Raw genomic sequence first — 18,201 nt, 5'->3', positions numbered from 1 at the left:
GCGCACTCGGCTCGCCCTCAGGACGTCACCTCAGGGCCGACCCCGGAGGCGGGCGGAAAACATTGCCGCTTCCGGCTCGGCCCCGCCCAGAACTGGACGAGAGGGGGACGGGGCACAGGCGGCTCTCTCCAATCATCGTTGAAGCGCGAATGAGGTTTCCTCCAATCACAGCTTGCAATGAAATTGATGCTTCTTTCCGCCAATCAGCGCCGCGTCGCGCGGGGGTTGTCGGGATGCGGGCTAGAGCCAACATGGAGCCCTCAATGGGATTAGGGTGAAGCCGCTGTTGCCGGCTGGTCCGGTTCTACCCACATCATGCTGGTGCACTTGTTTCGAGTCGGGATTCGGGGTGGCCCCGTCCCAGGCAAGCCGTTGCTACCCCTCCGCTTCCAGACATTCTCGGCTGTCAGGTAAAAAGGGACGAAACCTAACTGGGAGCGTGGGATACTGACCCGCCTGAAGGGCGTGGGGCCCGCCGGGAGATGGAGTCCCGGGCTCTCGCAAGGTCTGCTGGGAGCTGTAGGCCGTCCTGGCCCGGGGGTCGACTGTCGTTCCCATGACGGCCAGGTGCCGGCAGGAGGCTCGGCGCGTCTGTGTCCGCGCGAAGGCTGGACGGAGGGGGGCGCTCTGGGTCGGGGACCACGCTGGGTGTGCTCTTCCCACCAGGGGGCGCCGTGCTGCACAGGTGTCATTTCTGTTCAGTTCAGTCGCTCAGCCGTGTCTGACTCTTTGCGACCCCAGGGACTGCTGCACGCCAGGCCTCCCTGTCCATCACCAACTCCCGGAGCTTACTCAAACTCATGTCCATCGAGTCGGTGATGCCATCCAGCCATCTCATCCTCTGTCGTCCTCTTCTCCCCCTGCCTTCAATCCTTCCCAGCATCAGGGTTTTTTCAAATGAGTTCTTCTCATTAGGTGGCCAAAGTGTTGGAGTTTCAGCATCAGCATCAGTCCTTCCAGTGAATATTCAGGACTGATTTCCTTTAGGATGGTCTGGTTGGATCTCCTTGCAGTCCAAGGGACTCTCAAGTGTCTTCTCCAAAACCGCAGTTCAAAAGCATCAGTTCTTCGGTGCTCAGCTTTCTTTACAGTTCAACTCTCACATCCATACATGACCACTGGAAAAACCATAGCCTTGGCTAGACGGACTTTTATTGGCAAAGTAATGTCTCTGCTTTTTAATATGCTGTCTAGGTTGGTCATAACTTTTCTTCCAAGGAGCAAGTGTCATTTAATTTCATGGCTGCAGTCACCATCTGCAGTGATTTTGGAGCCCCCCAAAATAAAGTCTGTCACTGTTTCCCCATCTATTTGCCATGAAGTGATGGTAGTGGATGCCATGGGCTTAGTTTTCTGAATGTTGAGTTTTAAGCCAACTTTTTCCCCTTTCATCAGGCCCCCCCTTTCTGGCCTCAGTCCTCATTCTTGGAATTGGTCTGGAGATGTGGACAAAAATTAAGTGTCCAGAGACATTTTGTATGGCTGTTCCCCAGACTCAGTGTGAATTGAACAAAAATGGTTCCTAAATCTGTATACTTTCAGCAGAGATAGAAGAGTATGTATATGTTGGTGTTCATTCGCTCTGCACACGTTGGTACCAAGAGAGAAAAACACAGATGGGGAACGAAAAGGACCCAGAGACTGGGACTCCGTTGTAAAAGCTTTACAAGAAGCAACTGATTCCTTTCTAATCCTAGAGTGAAAACCCAAGAGCCAGGCAGGCAGCAGATCACAGGGTCGGGTGGATGTGGACTTGTGTCTTTCAGGAAGCACATTTGACTGATGGAGGGCAAGAGGGGCGGAGCTGCAGCTTAGAAGTACTGGTGCTGGGAAGTAATTGCCAGTTTTGGGCAGTGACCAAGCACTGCTTAGACCTTAGTTTGGAGAAGATGAGAAAAGCTGGAAAGTGACTGTGGTAAATTACTAAAAGGCTTGAATACAGTCCTTAGGAAAAGAGTAAGGGTGTTGATGTTATTTAAACGAGAGCACAACCCCAGGAAAGACATCAAATTGTGTGCTGGGATTTGTGTGTTCATAGTGCAGTGTTTTTCAGACCTGCAAGTCACAACGCAATAGATCAGAAAGTGAATTTAGTGAGTCTGGACCCTTTAGAAGGGATATAGGACTTCCCTGGCGGTACAGTGGATGGGAATCCACCTGTCAATGCAGGAGACCCAGGTTTGATCCCTGGTGCGGGAGGATTCCATGTGCCTCAGAGCACCTGTGCCTGTGGGCCACAACTGCTGAGTCCGCACTCAAGGGCCTAGCCAGCATGCCACAACTTCTAAGCCCACACACCTAGAGCCTGTGCTTTGCAGGAAGAGAAGCCACCACAATGAGGAGCCCCAGGGCAACACAGAGTAGCCCCTGCTCACCACAACTAAGGAGAGCCCGAGTGCACCAGCGAAGACCCAGTACAGCCATAAATGAATTAAATTTTAAAGAAAGTGAATATAACATAATACACGTTTAAGAAACAAATTAGGGAGGGACTTGCCTGGCGATTCAGTGGTTAGAACTTGGGCCTTTCACTGCCAGGGCTCATATTTGATCCCTAGTGGAGGAACAAAGATCCTGCAAACCTTGAGGCCCAAAAAAATAAAAAACTAAGGAAAGTATTGTTTTGTGAAGCATTTCAATTTTCTGCAACATACATACGTTCACTGTGCTCAGTTGTAAAGTAAAATATATTTCGTACTATTGTCTATAGTAAGTCTAAATCTTTACAAACATTGCAGCAGTGAATCAGGTTACTTGTTGGTCAGTCACTAAGTCATGTCCAACTCTTTGTGACCCCATGGCCTGCAGCATGCTGGGCTTTCCAGTTCTTTACCATTTCCTAGGGTTTGCTCTAACTCATGTCCATTGAGTCAATAATGCTGTCCAACTATCTCATCCTCTGCTGTCCCCTTCTCCTCCTGCCTTCAATCTTTCCCAGCATCAGGGTCTTTTCCAGTGAGTCAGCTCTTCACATCAGGTGGCCAAAGTATTGGAGCTTCAGCATCAGTCCTTCCAATGAATATTCAGGGTTGATTTTGTCAGATTCTTCTGCATTTCTGATGAGGGCATGCACTCAACAAACATAACCATTTGCTGAACTCTGTTTTGTACCAGAGCTCTGCTAAGTGTTCTGGGGATACAGTGGTGAATAAGATCTTACTTCCTGCCATCAAGGAATATATATAGTCTGATGGGGAAGTGGGGCATTTACAGAGAGCAGGACAATGAGCTTCTCTGTTTATATATTTTTCCATTTATATTTTGGATAGATATGAAATATGCGGTGGAAAACAGGCAGGTGGATGGTGTGGGGGGAGATGTCACATAGAGGTGGCAAGAAGCGCAGGCAGGCTTCATTGAAACAGGGAAGGATGAGACTGAGTGTGTAGTTAGGAGGGTCTGGAAATAGGAAAAACCATTGTCATAAAGGAAAACCCTCCCATCCATTTGTTTTTTAAAAGCCTCTCCCCATCAGTAATCTTATTTGCATCTTTGATCATCCTCCCATCTACTCTTGACCAGGTAACAGATATTTCTAACAGGCCTCCCTATAGCTGCTCCTGTCCTTCTCCAGCTCACTCCTCTCTGCAAGGATCTTTAAAATGCAATTATGATTATGGTCTTCCTTGCCCTCTCAAGTCCACATGTTTTAAAGGGACAGTAATGGGTCCCCCACTCCCCACCCTCAGCAAGCTTTGTCGTTAGCTATTTTTGTGTCCCCCCCACCCCCGCCCTATACATTGTTGTTGTTCAGTCACTAAGTCATGTCCAACTCTTTGCCATCCCTTGGACTGCAGCATGCCAGCCTCCCCCTGTCCTTCACCATCTCCTGGAGTTTGCTCAAGTTCACGTCCATTGAGTCGGTGTTGCTATCTAACCATCTCATCCTCTGCCGCCCTCTTCTCCTTCTGCCTTCAATCTTTCCCAGCATCAGGGCATGTATGTCCATACACCCATGCTAAAGCTTAACCACCACGAGGACCGTTACGCGGTCTGTCCTGTTGGCCTCTTGCTCCCTGGACCTTGGAGCAGAGCGCGGTGCACAGTAGGCTGGTCCCCCTGCATTGCCACCTACAGATACCGAAACTGCAGGATAGGGGACCTTGGCCTGTGTGAGATGACGAGATACAAGTTACTTGGATTTTATCGTCACCCTTTTCTTCCATGCCTTGTCTGTCACGTTAGCCAAGGCCCGGGAGGGAACAGGATGATGGGGTATAATAAGCTTCCGACCAATGGGCAGAGTCTTGGGATCACTCCTGGTCGCACCACATGTAACTGTGAGCTCATCACACTCAGTCCTGAGCCTGGATTCTGGAGTCAGACAGCAGGGCTCCCACCTTGTCCCAGTTCTGCTGCTTGTCTGTAAGGGGAGCACCGTCCAGCTCTGATGACCCGTCATTCTTCTGAAAGAGCAGGGGTTGGAGGTGGTTGCTGATTAGGGCCAGCCATCCCAAAGATGAGCTGGGGGCAAACACCTTTGAGACTTGATGACTTTCCACTGGGTGTGTTTGTCTCAGAAATGGAGGTTGCCTAAGAGCCACCCTGAGATGGCCAGGGAGAGCTGTCACAGAGAAGCCTCTGTCCCCCAGAGTGCTGAGCCAAAGGCCGAGAGCCGGGCGCCACGCTGCTCAGCTGAAGGCCAGCCAGGCCCATGAGCCATCATTGACATTCTCTCTGCAGGTCCTCTGATGGCCGCCCCAGCGCCTGCCTCCTCGGGGCCGTGGCCCGGCTGCGCTCACAGCTCCGGGCCCGCCTCCCTCAAGCACCCCCGGCTCCCATCCGGAGCCCCTCTGCCTGGCACTGGGTCGGGGGAATCCTCCTGGGCCCCCTGGTTCTGAGTAAGTGCCCCCGCCTCGGCCTTGTGGCACTGTGTGAGCCAGAAGAGGCCCCCCCGGCCCGCTCCAGACCCCGTGTCCTGGAGCCCCGCTTTAACTGGACGCTCTTCTGGCAGTTTCTGCGCCCCCACCTGCTGGTCCTGGGGGCAGCCGTCGTGGTGAGGTCTTCTCCCGCCCCCCGACCAACACCAGGGAAGGGAAGGATACAGCCCCCGTTTGCAGAAGCCCCCAGCCAGGGCTGCGCGGAGACAGCTTTCCTGCCTGCCTGAGTCTCAGAGGAGACCTGGAGCCGCTGGCATGGGGACATGGCCGAGGGTCCCTTGGAGGACCTGCACAGGGTGGCTGGGGGACAGGGACCAAGGGTCCCCAGGGGCTGGCGGCCGGGTTTTCCTCTCTGAGAGACACAGGAACCCCCACAGCAAGGGGCAGCAGTGAGAGAGGAAGGTTCAGGAACGGGGTAGAGGTGGTCCCCCTCTGACCGGCTGCCCCCGCCCCCAAGCTGGCCCTGGGCGCAGCCTTGGTGAACGTGCAGATCCCCCTGCTCCTGGGGCAGCTGGTGGAGATCGTGGCTAAGTACACGAGGGACCACGTGGGCAGCTTCCTGAAGGAGTCCCGGAGCCTCAGCACCCACCTGCTCCTCCTCTACGGCCTCCAGGTACCACAGGAGGGAGGGCTGGGAGGCCCACCGCTCCCCCGAGGAGCCCCGGGCTCCCCTGAGAGCCGGGCCTGTCTCGCAGGGCCTGCTGACCTTCGGGTACCTGGTGCTGCTGTCGCGCATCGGCGAGCGCATGGCCGTGGACCTGCGGAGGGCGCTTTTCTGCAACCTGCTCCGGTAGGGGGTGGGGCCCTGTGGCCTGGGGGCGTGTCTGGGGCGGGGCCTCGTCCTGAGGGCGTGTCTCCCTCCTTCCCTCCATCTGCGGCGGCCACCAGCCAAGACATCGAGTTCTTCGATGCTAAGAAGACAGGGCAGCTGGTGAGCCGACTGACGACGGACGTGCAGGAGTTTAAATCCTCCTTCAAACTCGTCATCTCCCAGGTCAGTGCCCCAGGTGGAGGGGACCTGACCTGGGGCACTGTTAGAGTCACACACACATTTGCACACACTCTCGCAGGCCAGCCCTGCCCCACTCTTGGGTCTCCTCACCCTCAGCTCACACCAAAGCAAGAGGCCTGCCCTCTGGTGAGGATGTGGGTGAGGGTACAGGGACGTTCACAGGTGGGAGGTGCCCCAGCCGTGTGTCTAAGGTCAGGATAGGCTCTTTCTCTCCTGAGGTGAAATCCGACCTCCCCCGGAAAACCCTTCCGAAGAACTCAGACAAGAGCCTTTGCCAGCCCTGCTTGCCAAGAGCATCGTCATGGCCTGGCCCCGGCGTGCCTGGCCCACTGACAGGAGAGCCAGCGACAGCTCTGCTGAATTCCTGATGTCCTCTCTCCATCCCCTGCTCCCCATGTTGTCACTGACCCCCCAGCAGGCCCTGGGTGGCATCTCCAGGCGGTCCTTTTTTTGGTTCAGTTTCTGGAGCAGAAGAAGGCAGTGGCATTAGAAGGAGGAGGAGGAGGAGGCCTTGGTCTGTAGTTTCTCACCCCTGCTGGTCAGGAGAGGGTTACAGTCTGTGACCAGTGGCCTCCCGGGGGTCAGACCTGTGGCCTTACCCTGTGAGTGGAGTGGGGAGCTGGCTCTAGCCATTCGATGCTTGGTGAGTCCCACGTCCTATTGCTGACACCTCACAGGCTTCCTGTCCACTGCCCAGGGGTTGCGGAGCTGCACGCAGGTGGCCGGCTGCCTGGTGTCCCTGTCCATGCTCTCCACACGCCTCACGCTGCTGCTGATGGTGGCCACACCTGCCCTGATGGGAGTTGGCACCCTGATGGGCTCAGCTCTCAGAAAACTGTCTCGCCAGTGTCAGGAGCAGGTATCGGAATTCCCGCCCGCCCCCCCCGCACTCCCCTCCTCTGCGCCCTGTGCTCTTCGGTCACCCTCCCCATCTGCATCCCAGCTTCCTAACTCCTGGGTCCCTTGCAGGTCGCCAGGGCAACGGGTGTGGCAGATGAGGCCCTGGGCAACGTGCGGACCGTGCGAGCCTTCGCCATGGAGCAGCGGGAGGAGGAGTGAGTCCTGAGTGGGGGCAGAGCGCAGAGCTGGGGGATGCTCCCCAAAGGCCCCTCCATCCGCTCTGGGCCCCACCTTACCAGCTTCCTGAGGGCCGGGCTTGGCCTCTATCCCCAGACGCTACGGAGCGGAGCTGGAGGGGTCCCGCTGTAAGGCGGAGGAGCTGGGCAGAGGGATCGCCTTGTTCCAGGGGCTCTCCAACATCGCCTTCAACTGTGCGTGAGCAGGGGCCCCCGGGGGAGTATGGGCGCAACTCGGGGTGAGCTCAGAAGAGCCAGGGCAGCCCTCTGCCTGCTTGGCGGCCAGTGTCACCCCAATGCCGGGAAGCTGGTCTGCTAACGAGGGGAGAAGGCTGCCAGCTCAGGCAGGGAGTGGGCATGCAGGCCCAGGGTCACATCTGAGCCATGGGCAGAGCTGCGGCGGAGGAAGCAGTGAGGTGCCCCCAATCCTCTCATCGCCAAAGGAGGAACTAAGGCAGAGACCATTCGCGTGACTTGCCGGAACGCCATTCGGAGAGCATGGCAGGGACCGGCGCTAGGACCAGCACAGGGGCCAGGCTCTGCCCCCACCCTCCTCCCTGACCACCTCTCCTCGCCCCTCGCAGGCATGGTCTTGGGCACCCTGTTTGTTGGGGGCTCCCTCGTGGCCGGGCAGCAGCTGACGGGGGGAGACCTCATGTCCTTCCTGGTGGCCTCCCAGACTGTGCAGAGGTGAGTGTGGGCCGTTCTCTTCCCGAGGGGCCCAGCTGGGGCAGGGGGCACCAGTCTGCTGTGGGTACGGTGACCAGCTCCCCCAGCGAAGTGCAGGTCTGGGGAGGGGGCCCCCTGCCTCCCAGCAGTGCCCACTCAGGGCTCCCCTCAACCTCATTCACTGTACCCTCAGAAACACAGCTGTCAGCTTCAACTTCCCAGCAACTCAAAAGTTTGCTTGATAAGCCGTTTTTGTTTAATTTTGATAAAATGCACGTAACAAAATTTACTGTCTTAATGTATTTAAGTACAGTTCACTAGCGAGCGTCACATAACGCTCATGTTGTATGACCATCACCAACATCCGTCCTCAGAACGTCTTTACTTTGCAAAACCGAAATGCTGTCCCTAGACGACCCCCCGACCCCCGCCCCGGCGACCCCGTCCTGCTGTCTATCTCTGTGAGTCTGTCCGCTTCAGGTCCTCGTGTAGGTGGGCTCATACGGGGTCTGTCCCTGGTGAGGGCGTCTTTCTGTGAGCGCAACTTCTCCCAGGTTCATCCACATTGGGCCAGGTGTCAGAACTGCCTTCACTTTTAAGGCTGAGTAAGACTGTGTGGTCTTCCCTGGTGGCTCAGATGGTCAAGGGTCTGCCTGCAGTGCGGGAGACCTGGGTTCAATCCCTGGGTGGGGAAGGTCCCCTGGCGGAGGAAATGGCAACCCCCTCCAGTATCCTTGCCTGGGAAATTCCATGGACAGAGAAGCCTGGCAGGCTACAGTCCCTGGGGGTCTCCAAAGAGCTGGACGTGACTGAGCAACTTCACCTTCTTTCTTTAAGAGTCCAAGAACAGTAGGCCGTCTTTGATGCACTCTCTAAGAGCTGGCCTCCCGCCCTCTGCCTGACCTTCCCCTGCATGTCCCACCAAGCTGGCTCGCCGTGTCTGTGGCTCCGCCGGCCCTCTGTCCCCACCAGCTCTGCCATGAGAGGACCCAGAGCGGGCGGCCTCCTTCCCTCCCCTGCCCCTTCCAAGCTGAGTTCCTGGCAGCTCCTTCCGCTGATTCCACTTCCCCTCGCTTTGTCTTCTCCCTCATGCACCATATACACCGAAACACATACAGTGTAAATAGACGCTAGATAAATAGAGCAAATGTGAAATAACAAGTAACTGCAGAGTGAAGACCCGTGTTACCACCAACTGTGTGGAGAAAACAGCATCAGCCCCGACGCCCCCCTGGGTCCCCCCGCCTCACCCCGATTCCCCCGGTCCTTGCGTCTTGCTCTGCTCCGGGTCTCACCCCCACGAGCATGGGGGCCATTTCTTCCAGAGTCCTTTACCATTAGCCTTGTTACCATTCGGGGCAGAGGGCGCTCACCCTGAGGCAGGGTCCACCTTCTCCAGCCCCAGGCCAGTGTCCCACAAAGACCAGGATCTGCCCATTTCTGCTCAGTGCTGCCTAGTCGGGCCCCTTCACACCCTCTGGGCCTGGGCACCCCCCTCCTCCCCCGTGGCCTTGGGACACAGGTCTGAGGGTTCCAGAGTCGGAACTCGGGCCGCCCCCGGCTGCCCCTCCCGTGGTGCTGACCTGCATGGACCCCCCCCGGCTCCTTGCATGGGGTCGGTCTTCCTCCCTCGGACTCGCCTTCCGCTGGGCCCCCTCGCGCTGTGGCCTGGGCACAGACCTGCTCCTTCCCTCCCCGCCAGGCCCTAGCTGCACGGCCTGGCAGGCTAGCAGACTACCGTTACAGACTCAGGAAAGCCGCTCACAGGCTGCTAGGTGGGGCCACTCACTGGGCCCTTGGCCCAGCCATTTGGGGGCCCCTCAGCCCAGCCATTTGGGGGCCCCTCGCCAAGGACAGGGGGCTTCCCTGGGGACTCAGGCGGCAAAGCGTCTGCCCACAATGTGGGAGACGCAGGTTCGATCCCACAGGAAGACTCCACTAGAGAAGGAAATGGCAACCCACTCCAGTACTCTTGCCTGGGAAATCCCATGGATGGAGGAGCCTGGTGGGCTACAGTCCATGGGGTCACAAAGAGTCAGACACGACTGAGTGACTAACACACACGCGCGCACACACACACACACACACACACATATATATATATATACCACATGGAGAGCCTTCACCACACGTCTGAGTGACTAACACACACACACATATAGCACATGGAAAGCCTTCACCACCCACCTTGGAGGAACTGGGTGTTAGTAAAGAAGTTGGTGTTTCCTCCTGGGGTCTAGCCCAGGGGGAGGCAGGGAGGCAGGCCTGCCCGGAGTTCAAGCAGCCTCAATCTTTGGACCCCACCTGAGGGGTTCTCAGTGGTGGCCCTGGGGTCCTGGAAGGGACGGGGAGGTGCCCAGATGGACCAGGGTCACGGCCAGGCGTCCGGGTCTGGGTCCCCCTCGGAAGGGCCCAGCCACCTCTCTGCCCTGCGGGGCCCCCAGGGAGGGCGAGGTCTGCCTCTCGCACCATCCCCGCGAGCAGGGTCACGCGCAGCTGGCTTTCAGTGGTCGCATGGCACCCTGCCAGGCCCTAGTGGCTTCCAGGTCTCTGGTAGACGGTGCTCTCCCGACATTGGCCGAGAGCACCCCGTCCCGGCTCCTCTCCGTGCCTCTCGCCCGCTCCAGCAAGCGCTCTGAGCCCCGTCCCCCCCACCCCCAGCCCCCACCTGGGTGCTGGGACAAGTATGACCCTGGGGAGGCAGTCTTGCTTCTAGAAAAACCCGCACACACCATGGCAGACACACAGTCACGGGTGGCCAGGCCAGCCTGGCACTGTGACTAAGCGGTGACTCACCCCCCTCCAGCCCCGTGTGACAGAGGCAGCCGCCCACTGTCTGGGTGCAGCTGCAATGAGATAACATCTTCAGGGAATTTTCTCTTGGGGTCCCCCAGCCACCCCCTGACCTGCGGTCCAGTGTCTTCTGTTTCCTTCTGCCTGTGGAAGGAGTAACATCTTTTTTTCCACTTCCTTAGACCTTGCTTCCCCGGGTGTGGACAGCCCTAGATCCCACTGCCTGGGTGGGCCTCACCCTGCAGGCTTCGGGCAGCCTGAAGCCCAAGCCCCTGCCCGCCACCCGCCTTCCCGGCCGTTTCCTCCCTGGAGCCTGGCCCTCAGGGAGTCCTCAGCTGTCAGCCCCCTCTGGGCCAGGAGAGAACGCGGTTCTGAAGGGAGGAGCGACTTGTCCCAGGACTGGGTGGTCTGCCCAGGGTTGCCAGGCCCCAGGTTTCGGGAGAAACCTCTCGGTTTGGCCTTAGGCTGCCCGGTTCCCCACCTCACTCAGCACGCCCGCCCCCTCAAACCTGCCCCTCCGCCTCCAGGCCGCCTTCTCTCAGCCTCTCACTGTTGCCCGCTTTCAGCCCACGTCTTCTCCTTGCAGGTCCATGGCCAACCTCTCCATCCTGTTCGGTCAGGTGAGCTGCAGAGAAGGGTCTGGGGGTGCAGGCCTGGAATCTGGGCTGGAGTCCCGCAGCCACCCACGTGACTTGCATGCTTGCATGGGCATCCAGCGAAGGGGACACCGTGAGCCCTTCCCACCCGGGTGGGGGAGCCCAGGAGATGCTGCCCCTTCCCTCAGACCCAGGCCTCCCTCACCCCAGACTCAAACCCCTCCCCAGGTGGTGCGGGGGCTCAGCGCAGGCGCCCGCGTCTTTGAGTACATGACCCTGAGCCCCGGCATCCCACTCAGCGGGGGCTGCAGCCTGCCCCGGGAGCGCCTGCGCGGCTCCATCGCCTTTCACAACGTCTCCTTCAGGTCGGTGTCAGCCGCCTCCTCTCCTTTCCAGGCTGAGGGCAGGGGTGGGGGAGGCCTGGGGACCCTTGGGACGGTGTGGCCCTCTGAATAAGCCCCCCTCCGGGGCTCAGGGAGACTTGAGAGTTCAGGAGGGACCAGGGCGACAAGGGTCTGAGAACCTGGTGCGACCTGAGGATCTCTCGCCTCCCGCCAGCTACCCCTGCCGCCCCGGCTTCCCTGTGCTCAGAGACTTCAGCCTCACGCTGCCCCCAGGCAAGATCGTGGCCCTGGTGGGCCAGTCCGGGGGAGGTAAGAGAGGCCCGCCACCACCCCCCCCATCTGCAACTCCGCCCCCTGGAACCACCCAGTGTGGCAGGAGGGGCCCCGCTCTCCCCGAATATGCTCTGGAAACCCATGCCCCGCTCCCCTCCCCGACCCCCAGGAAAGACCACCGTGGCCTCTCTGCTCGAGCGCTTCTACGACCCCACGGCGGGCATGGTGACACTGGATGGGCAGGACCTGCGCACCCTCGACCCTTCCTGGCTCCGGGGCCAGGTCATCGGCTTCATCAGCCAGGTGAAGCTTGCTTCTCAGTCCTGCGGCCCTCGCGGGGGTGGGGGCAGGTGGGCTGTCTTCACTGGTCCTGGTGTTCATTCACCAGGGTCCCAACCGCTGCAGCTCTGCCTTTGGACTTTGTTCCTCAATTTAAGAGATCCCACGGGGCGGCCCTTTTAGGATCCCTGACAGCCCGTGGCATCCAGAAGGTCAAATTGTAATAATAAAATCTTCCTTTCCAGTCACCCCAAAGCAGGGTGCCCTGCCCGGCCAGCTGGTCTTGCTCTCCTAGCCGCCTTCCCTCACCCCTTCCCAAGGGACCCCGTGTCCTGCAGCGAGATCAGCCTCTCCCCACTCTGATGGGTCTCTCTCTGACCAGTAACTCTGAACCTCCCCACCTGCCCTCCACGAGGTCCTGTTATGGCCAGAACTCTCCTGATTACACCCCTCAGGGGTTCGGGGCAGAATCAAGATGTTGCCTGTGGTTCCCCCCACCTCCCACCCCCAGGAGCCTGTCCTGTTTGGAACCACAATCATGGAGAACATTCGTTTCGGGAAGGTAGACGCCTCCGACGAAGAGGTTTACGCAGCCGCCCGGGAAGCCAACGCACACGAGTTCATCATCAGCTTCCCAGAGGGCTACGACACCATCGTGGGTGAGTTCAGGCACGGCACCCCACACGGGCCTGGGGGCCCACGTGGGCTGGGGTGCAGTGGGGCAGGAACACAGTCATGGCCTCAGGGGAGACCAGACCGGGACTGTGGCCTCGGGGGACAGAGGCGGCTTTCCGGGGACAGAGTCCATGCTGGGTGGTTCAGGCACAAGCCGGCTGCAGGGAAAGGAGCATGATGGGGACACACATGATCCGCGCCGTGGGGACTCTTCAGAGCTCACCACGTCACCTTCCGAGACCTGACCAGAAGCTCAGGGTATTGATCTCTTTCTCTCTCTGGCTTTTATCCTTGAATGAAAGGTGTTTCCACTCTTGCTATCCATAGGGATGGGTTTGGTTGGGCAAATCTCTGTTCTGACTTACCCAGAAGAGGGCTCTGGTGGTTCTAGAACATTAGAACGTTGCAGCATCACATGAGAATCTTCATATTGACGCTTGCGGCTTCACGTGTTCCTCTCAGAGGCCCTTTCTTCAACCTTTGGGCTCCTGTCCGTTATCTTGGCTCTGCTGCAGAATATTCCAGCATGTCTCATGGTCCTGGACGTGTCCGACTCTTTGTGACTCCGTGGACTGTAGCCTGCTAGGCTCCTTTGTCCATGGGATACCCCAGGCAAGAACACTGGAGTGGGTTGCCATGTCCTGCCTCCGGTGCTCTTCCCCACCCAGGGATTAAACCCAGGTCTCCTGCATCTCCTGAATTGGCAGGTGGATTCCTTACCACTGCGCCGCCTGGGAAGTCCTCTCACGGTGCAGGCATATCCAAAGTTCTCAAGTCTCTTTTTTTGGCCACACCTTGCTTCATGCAGGACTTTAGTTCTCTGACCAGGGATCCAGCCAGGGTGCCCTGCAGTGGAAGCACAGAGTCGTAACCCCTGGGCCACTGGGGAAGTCCCTCTCAACCTTCTTGACACTTAGGTCAGGGCTTCCCGGGTGGCTCAGATGGTACAGAATCCGCCTGCAATGCAGGAGGCCCAGGTTTGATCCCTGGGCCAGGAAGATCTCCTGGAGAAGGGAAAGGCTACCCGCTCCAGTATTCTTGCCTGGAGAATCCCATGGACAGAGGACCCTGGTGGACTACAGTCCACAGGGTCACAGAGTTGGACAGGACTGAGTGACTGACACAGTTAGGCCTCGGTCTGCTGAGCTTAGCCTGCCCCATCGTGCAGCCCTCCTTCGAGGTCCGTGTTTCTTGCTGCTGAGACTCTGCTCCTTGGACGCTGCCCTGCCTGGAGGAGCCGGCCCTCCCTGTCCCTCCGGCTCCTGCTCTGTGACTGTCCTCACCTGGAGGCTCTTCTTGGCACTAAGCCTGCCACCTCTGCTGTTCTCTGTGGGCATTTTGGACCCCACATGTGGTCTTCCCAGAATGTCCGGGGGTAGGGTAGACTCCCGCCATTCTGCCACCCCCAATCCAGGAGCCACGTCTGGGTCCAGCAGAGACCCAGGAGGCCAGGAGAAGGTGGCTAGAGCTTCAGGGCCGGGGCAGGTGGGCCCGGGCCTGTCGCAGCTCTGAGCTGTACCCTGGTGCGGGGTGGAGCCTGGCTTACTCGGGTGTCACTGCGCCCCGCTGTGTGCACAGGGGTGAGGGGTCGGGGTGCTGCCAGGCGTCACGCCTGCCTTCTCCCCACCTTGTGCCCCCCAGGTGAGCGGGGTGCAACCCTGTCTGGCGGCCAGAAGCAGCGCCTGGCCATCGCCCGAGCGCTCATCAAGCAGCCCGCTGTGCTGATCCTGGACGAGGCGACCAGCGCGCTGGACTCGGAGTCCGAGAGAGTCGTGCAGGAGGCCCTGGACCGCGCCAGCGCCGGGCGCACCGTGCTGGTCATCGCCCACCGGCTCAGCACCGTGCGCGCGGCCCACCAGATCGTCGTCATGGCCCACGGCCGGGTCTGCGAGGTTGGCCAGGGCCCTGGGGCACGGTCGGTGGGCTGGGATGGACACAGGGAGGTGGGTGGCTCAGCTGAGCTGTGGGAGGGTCTGGCTTGACCCTGGGGGCTGGGGGTTATGGTCTGGTAGTAGCACCCATGTGGATTCAGGAGTTCTTGCCCTTCAGTAAGCCCTGGCTGCTCTGGGCCCCTGTTTCTTCCCCAGGGGGTGGGTGAGCAGTGAGCAGAGCGGCAGTGAGACCCCCAGTGTCACAGGGGAGAGTTCCCAGAAGCGCACAGTGCTGGGGGAGGGCCCCAGGGAGACCCTGATGGGGGCCCAGTGGGAGCAGCACCCCAAGGCTGGGTCTGCAGCGGGACTCGGAGGCTATATGGGGCCCGGCTCACAGCCCCCCAGCCGCCTGCACTGGGCGAGGGGCGCCGGGCCCTGTAAGGAGGACAGAGGGACCCAGAGGCTCTTGCACAATCCAGCTCGGCTAACAAGTGCAGATGCGCCAGCCGCGACCTGTGACCCACAGTGCTGTGTCCTTGGGAGGGGCTCTGGCTTAGGTGGAGGCCAGCCCAAGGAGCTGGTCCTCCGAGGGCTGTGAGCTCTGGGCTGGGCCGGGGGTGACCATCTGCCCCCGCTTCCTCTCTGCAGATGGGGACCCATGAGGAGCTCCTGAAGAAGGGCGGGCTCTACTCGGAGCTCATCCGGAGACAGGCCCTGGATACCCCGCCTCCGGAGGCGCCCCAAGTCCTCGGGCATCGGCACTCCAAGTCCTGAGAGGTCTGGTCACCGCCAGGCGTCTGTGGCCAAGGCCAAAGCTCAGCTCAGGGGGACCTCCTGCAGACCCCGCCCCCAGGAGGAGAGCCAGCATGCTGGGTGGGGCGGCTCCCCCTGCTCGGAATAAAACCCCCGGGCCAGGCACTGGTCTGGGAGGAGGCTGGGCCCAGCTGTCCTCCTGCTGCCAGGCTGCCCGCCTCCTGCTGGAGCCGAGAGTCCTTGGGCTGGCCGCCCAGGGGAGGGGGTGGGCTCCCAGGCCCCGCGCGGGTCCCCTCCCTTTGCCCAGCCCTCCTGACCCCTCTGCCCACCCTGCTGCGCCTCACCTCTAGGCACCTGACAGCTTAACGGTGTACAGGCTGCCGCTGCAAGGACTCTTCACAAGTCAGCGCTGGGGGAGGGCAGTGGGGACTCACCCCAGCATTTCTCCCGCACCCAAGCCAGTTCCTCCACGGACTCTTAACGTGCCTCTCAGACCCTGGGAGAAGCGGACCAGCCTCTGAACCAACCCTTCAAACCCACAGTCCCGTCCTGCGCACAGCTTCCCCTCTCCTGCCCTGTAACAGTCCTTTAGACGTCGCCCCCCCCATCCCCCACTACCGTCTGAATGGGACAGGTGCCTGGCGGGCCCCCTGGCCCAGGGGCGGGGGGTCAGGGGTGGCTGTAATCTGTCACCTGGTGAGAATGTGGACCCCCGCCCTCTAGGTGGGGACACCTAGCTCTGACAGTGACAGAAGGGGGACACATGCCCCAGCCCCCACCCACGGGGGACAGTCAGTGCTAACGCCCCCCAGAGCCCACCATGGAGCAGCTGACGCCAAGCTCCTTGGGCTAATGAGACAGAAAATCAGGCCAACGATGAGCGGCCACTGCCAGCCTCCCTGGGGTGGTCAGAGGAGGTCCCAGGTGCAGGTCTGACCAGAGCTGCCTCTTGAAAGAGGACAGGCCAGCTGCCCAGTGGCATGAGCCTGCGACCCCGAAGCTGTGAGTGGGGTGGGGTGTCAGCTTCCGAGGGCCCTCGGAGCAGCCTGGGTTTCCCTCCAGCCCTGGTCGCCCCAGAACTGGTCACCCCTCCTCCCTGAGTTCTGCTCACGGCACTTCCCTCCAGGAAGCTTACCCCACTTCACAGCCCCGTACCGGCTGACGACCCCGCTGAGTCTCGCCCTGGGGTGAGGAAGCAGGTTGCCCCAGTGAGCCCATTTGGATATATCCCACGGCATAGAAGGGTGACCGGGGGCGGCTGCGGCTGGAGGCCAGCCTGGGGCAGCTTGCACAGCTCCAGTGTGCATGCGGCAGCCAGGGCTCAGTCCCCCCGTAGCCTCCATGGATGTGGTCCGGGAGCAGATGCTACCGTTGGGCCACGACCAGCCTGCTTGGATGCCCTGCTTTCTTGCTGATGAGAGGTCGACTCCCTGGGCAGGCAGGCCTGGCCTGGCTCCAGCTTGCTCTGCCACTAAACCCCTCCCTGGGGAGGGCAGCCAAGGGCAGGTCTCAGCTTCCCGCCCTGGTCCACACTGGCCGGCTGGGCCCCTCCCAGCCCTGGCCAGCTCCTGTTCCACCAGCAGCCTCCAGACGTCTCCCGACACCAGATCCCAGGTCTTCCTTACCTCTGCAGGGTGGCCTCTCCGAATCCTGCCCCCTCCTACCCCACCCCCTTTAGGGAAGTAGTGAGACCACAGAAGCCCCTGCGGTCAGCCGCCCACTCGTAGTCTTAACCCCAACCTCGGCTCCTGCAGCCATTCCGCATGGGTCATAAACCCAGCTGTACTTCTAGTTGAGAGCTTGTTTTTAAGAGTTTAATTAGAATGATCTGTGGTAAGGTACTTGGGGCTGCAGCCTCAGACGCTGGTTACATCTGTGCAGTAAACGGTGTTACTCCTTCAAGATGTGTGTTCATTAAGCGCATGCTGTGGGCCGCAAAGCCCACAACGGGGGGACGGGGAGGCCCCTGCCCACTGCGGTCTCACTGGGAGGACGGGTGATCGCAGTGCAGTGTGGCTGTGTTCGGTTGGCACACTTCCCCTCGCTGCCAAGAGCCCACGTCTCGTGGAGCCTCGCCGCAGAGGCTCTGTGGAAGGACACGGAGCAGAAATGAACGCAGTCGACAAACTAGCGGAGATCAACCCCAGCATGTCTCAGGCTGGCAGTGCCTCCCGCAGCCGCGGGCAGACCAGCGGCTAACCGAACCCAGGGTCTGGCAGCCCAGCAGGCCCTCCCCAGCTAGGCCCCCTCAGCAGCTGCCTCCTTCCTGTCCCCTGTACTTCGGATCAGCAAGATACCGGAACCCCACGAGGCCAGTGGGCCTGCAGCTCTGCTCTCTGTTTTCCAGCCGCCAGGAGCTCTCCTCCACCCGACCCATCTGTGGAACATCCAAGGCATCATTCAAGGGCCCCGACTCTGCCCTGAGACGGCCAGTGTTACCACCCCGTGCTGGGCCCTGTGGCCCAGGACTCTCCAGCTGGCCCAGAGGCCACGTAGCTCCTCCTTTAGAAAAGTGCCCCCCGCCTCCCACCCACCCTTGGAAGACAGACACATGCCTGTGTTCCTGATGGGAGCGCCCACCATGGGGAATTTCATGGTGTCGATCAGGTTCCCCGTGCAGTTACCTCTTCTTGACCCGGCGGCTCTATTTCTGGGAGTTTCCATTTGTGCAGCGTTACTGAGAGTGCCATTGTTTGCCGCGAAAGACTGGAAACCCCCGATATCCATCAACAGAGGTGAGGCTGTGCCAGTACAGACGATGGTGCATCCGCACAGATGAAATGGTGTGCGGCCGTTTAAAACCATAAAAGGTTTCCGGGTACTGGATACCACAAGGCCTCCAGGGTGTGTCGTTAAGTGAAAAGAGGTGTGAAGTTCACAGAGCATCTGTACTACCCAGGAGGGCGGCCCGTGGGCACCTATGTCCCACCTGAAGGGTGACGGGTGAGCCCACCGTCACTGCGGCAGAGGCCAGCCCCCC

General features: G+C 59.8%; 1 protein-coding gene across 2 annotated transcripts; it reads left to right on the top strand.

The window, feature by feature from the left end:
- Positions 217–17,123, top strand: ABCB8 (ATP binding cassette subfamily B member 8). 2 transcript variants are annotated; one of them, XM_018046732.1, is made up of 17 exons: positions 217–410; positions 4,684–4,996; positions 5,338–5,493; positions 5,576–5,670; positions 5,769–5,874; positions 6,590–6,751; positions 6,862–6,947; positions 7,066–7,163; positions 7,553–7,658; positions 11,017–11,050; positions 11,255–11,391; positions 11,585–11,679; positions 11,813–11,946; positions 12,434–12,581; positions 14,239–14,489; positions 15,117–15,245; positions 15,572–17,123. In XM_018046732.1, exons 1-16 carry the CDS (start codon positions 316–318, stop codon positions 15,240–15,242), a joined length of 2,142 nt encoding a protein of 713 aa, XP_017902221.1. In that variant the 5' UTR covers positions 217–315; the 3' UTR covers positions 15,243–15,245; positions 15,572–17,123. The 2 variants fall into 2 exon arrangements, with proteins under 2 accessions (XP_017902221.1, XP_017902220.1); XM_018046731.1 differs by having other exon boundaries at positions 15,117–17,123.

The sequence above is a fragment of the Capra hircus genome, chromosome 4 (genome assembly GCF_001704415.2).
Source record: "Capra hircus breed San Clemente chromosome 4, ASM170441v1, whole genome shotgun sequence".
NCBI lineage: Eukaryota > Metazoa > Chordata > Mammalia > Artiodactyla > Bovidae > Capra > Capra hircus.
The sequence above is the reverse complement of the archived record's forward strand: the minus strand, read 5'-3'. Positions and strand labels throughout refer to the sequence as shown.

What these genes read in the sequence shown, in the direction of transcription:
- ABCB8 (XM_018046732.1), top strand. Translation starts at nt 316, where the DNA reads ATGCTGGTGCACTTGTTTCGAGTCGGGATTCGGGGTGGCCCCGTCCCA. An exon ending in TTTCACAACGTCTCCTTCAG is followed by an intron (nt 11,392 to 11,584) that starts GTCGGTGTCAGC and finishes GCCTCCCGCCAG; the next exon opens with CTACCCCTGCCGCCCCGGCT. An exon ending in GGGCTACGACACCATCGTGG is followed by an intron (nt 12,582 to 14,238) that starts GTGAGTTCAGGC and finishes TGTGCCCCCCAG; the next exon opens with GTGAGCGGGGTGCAACCCTG.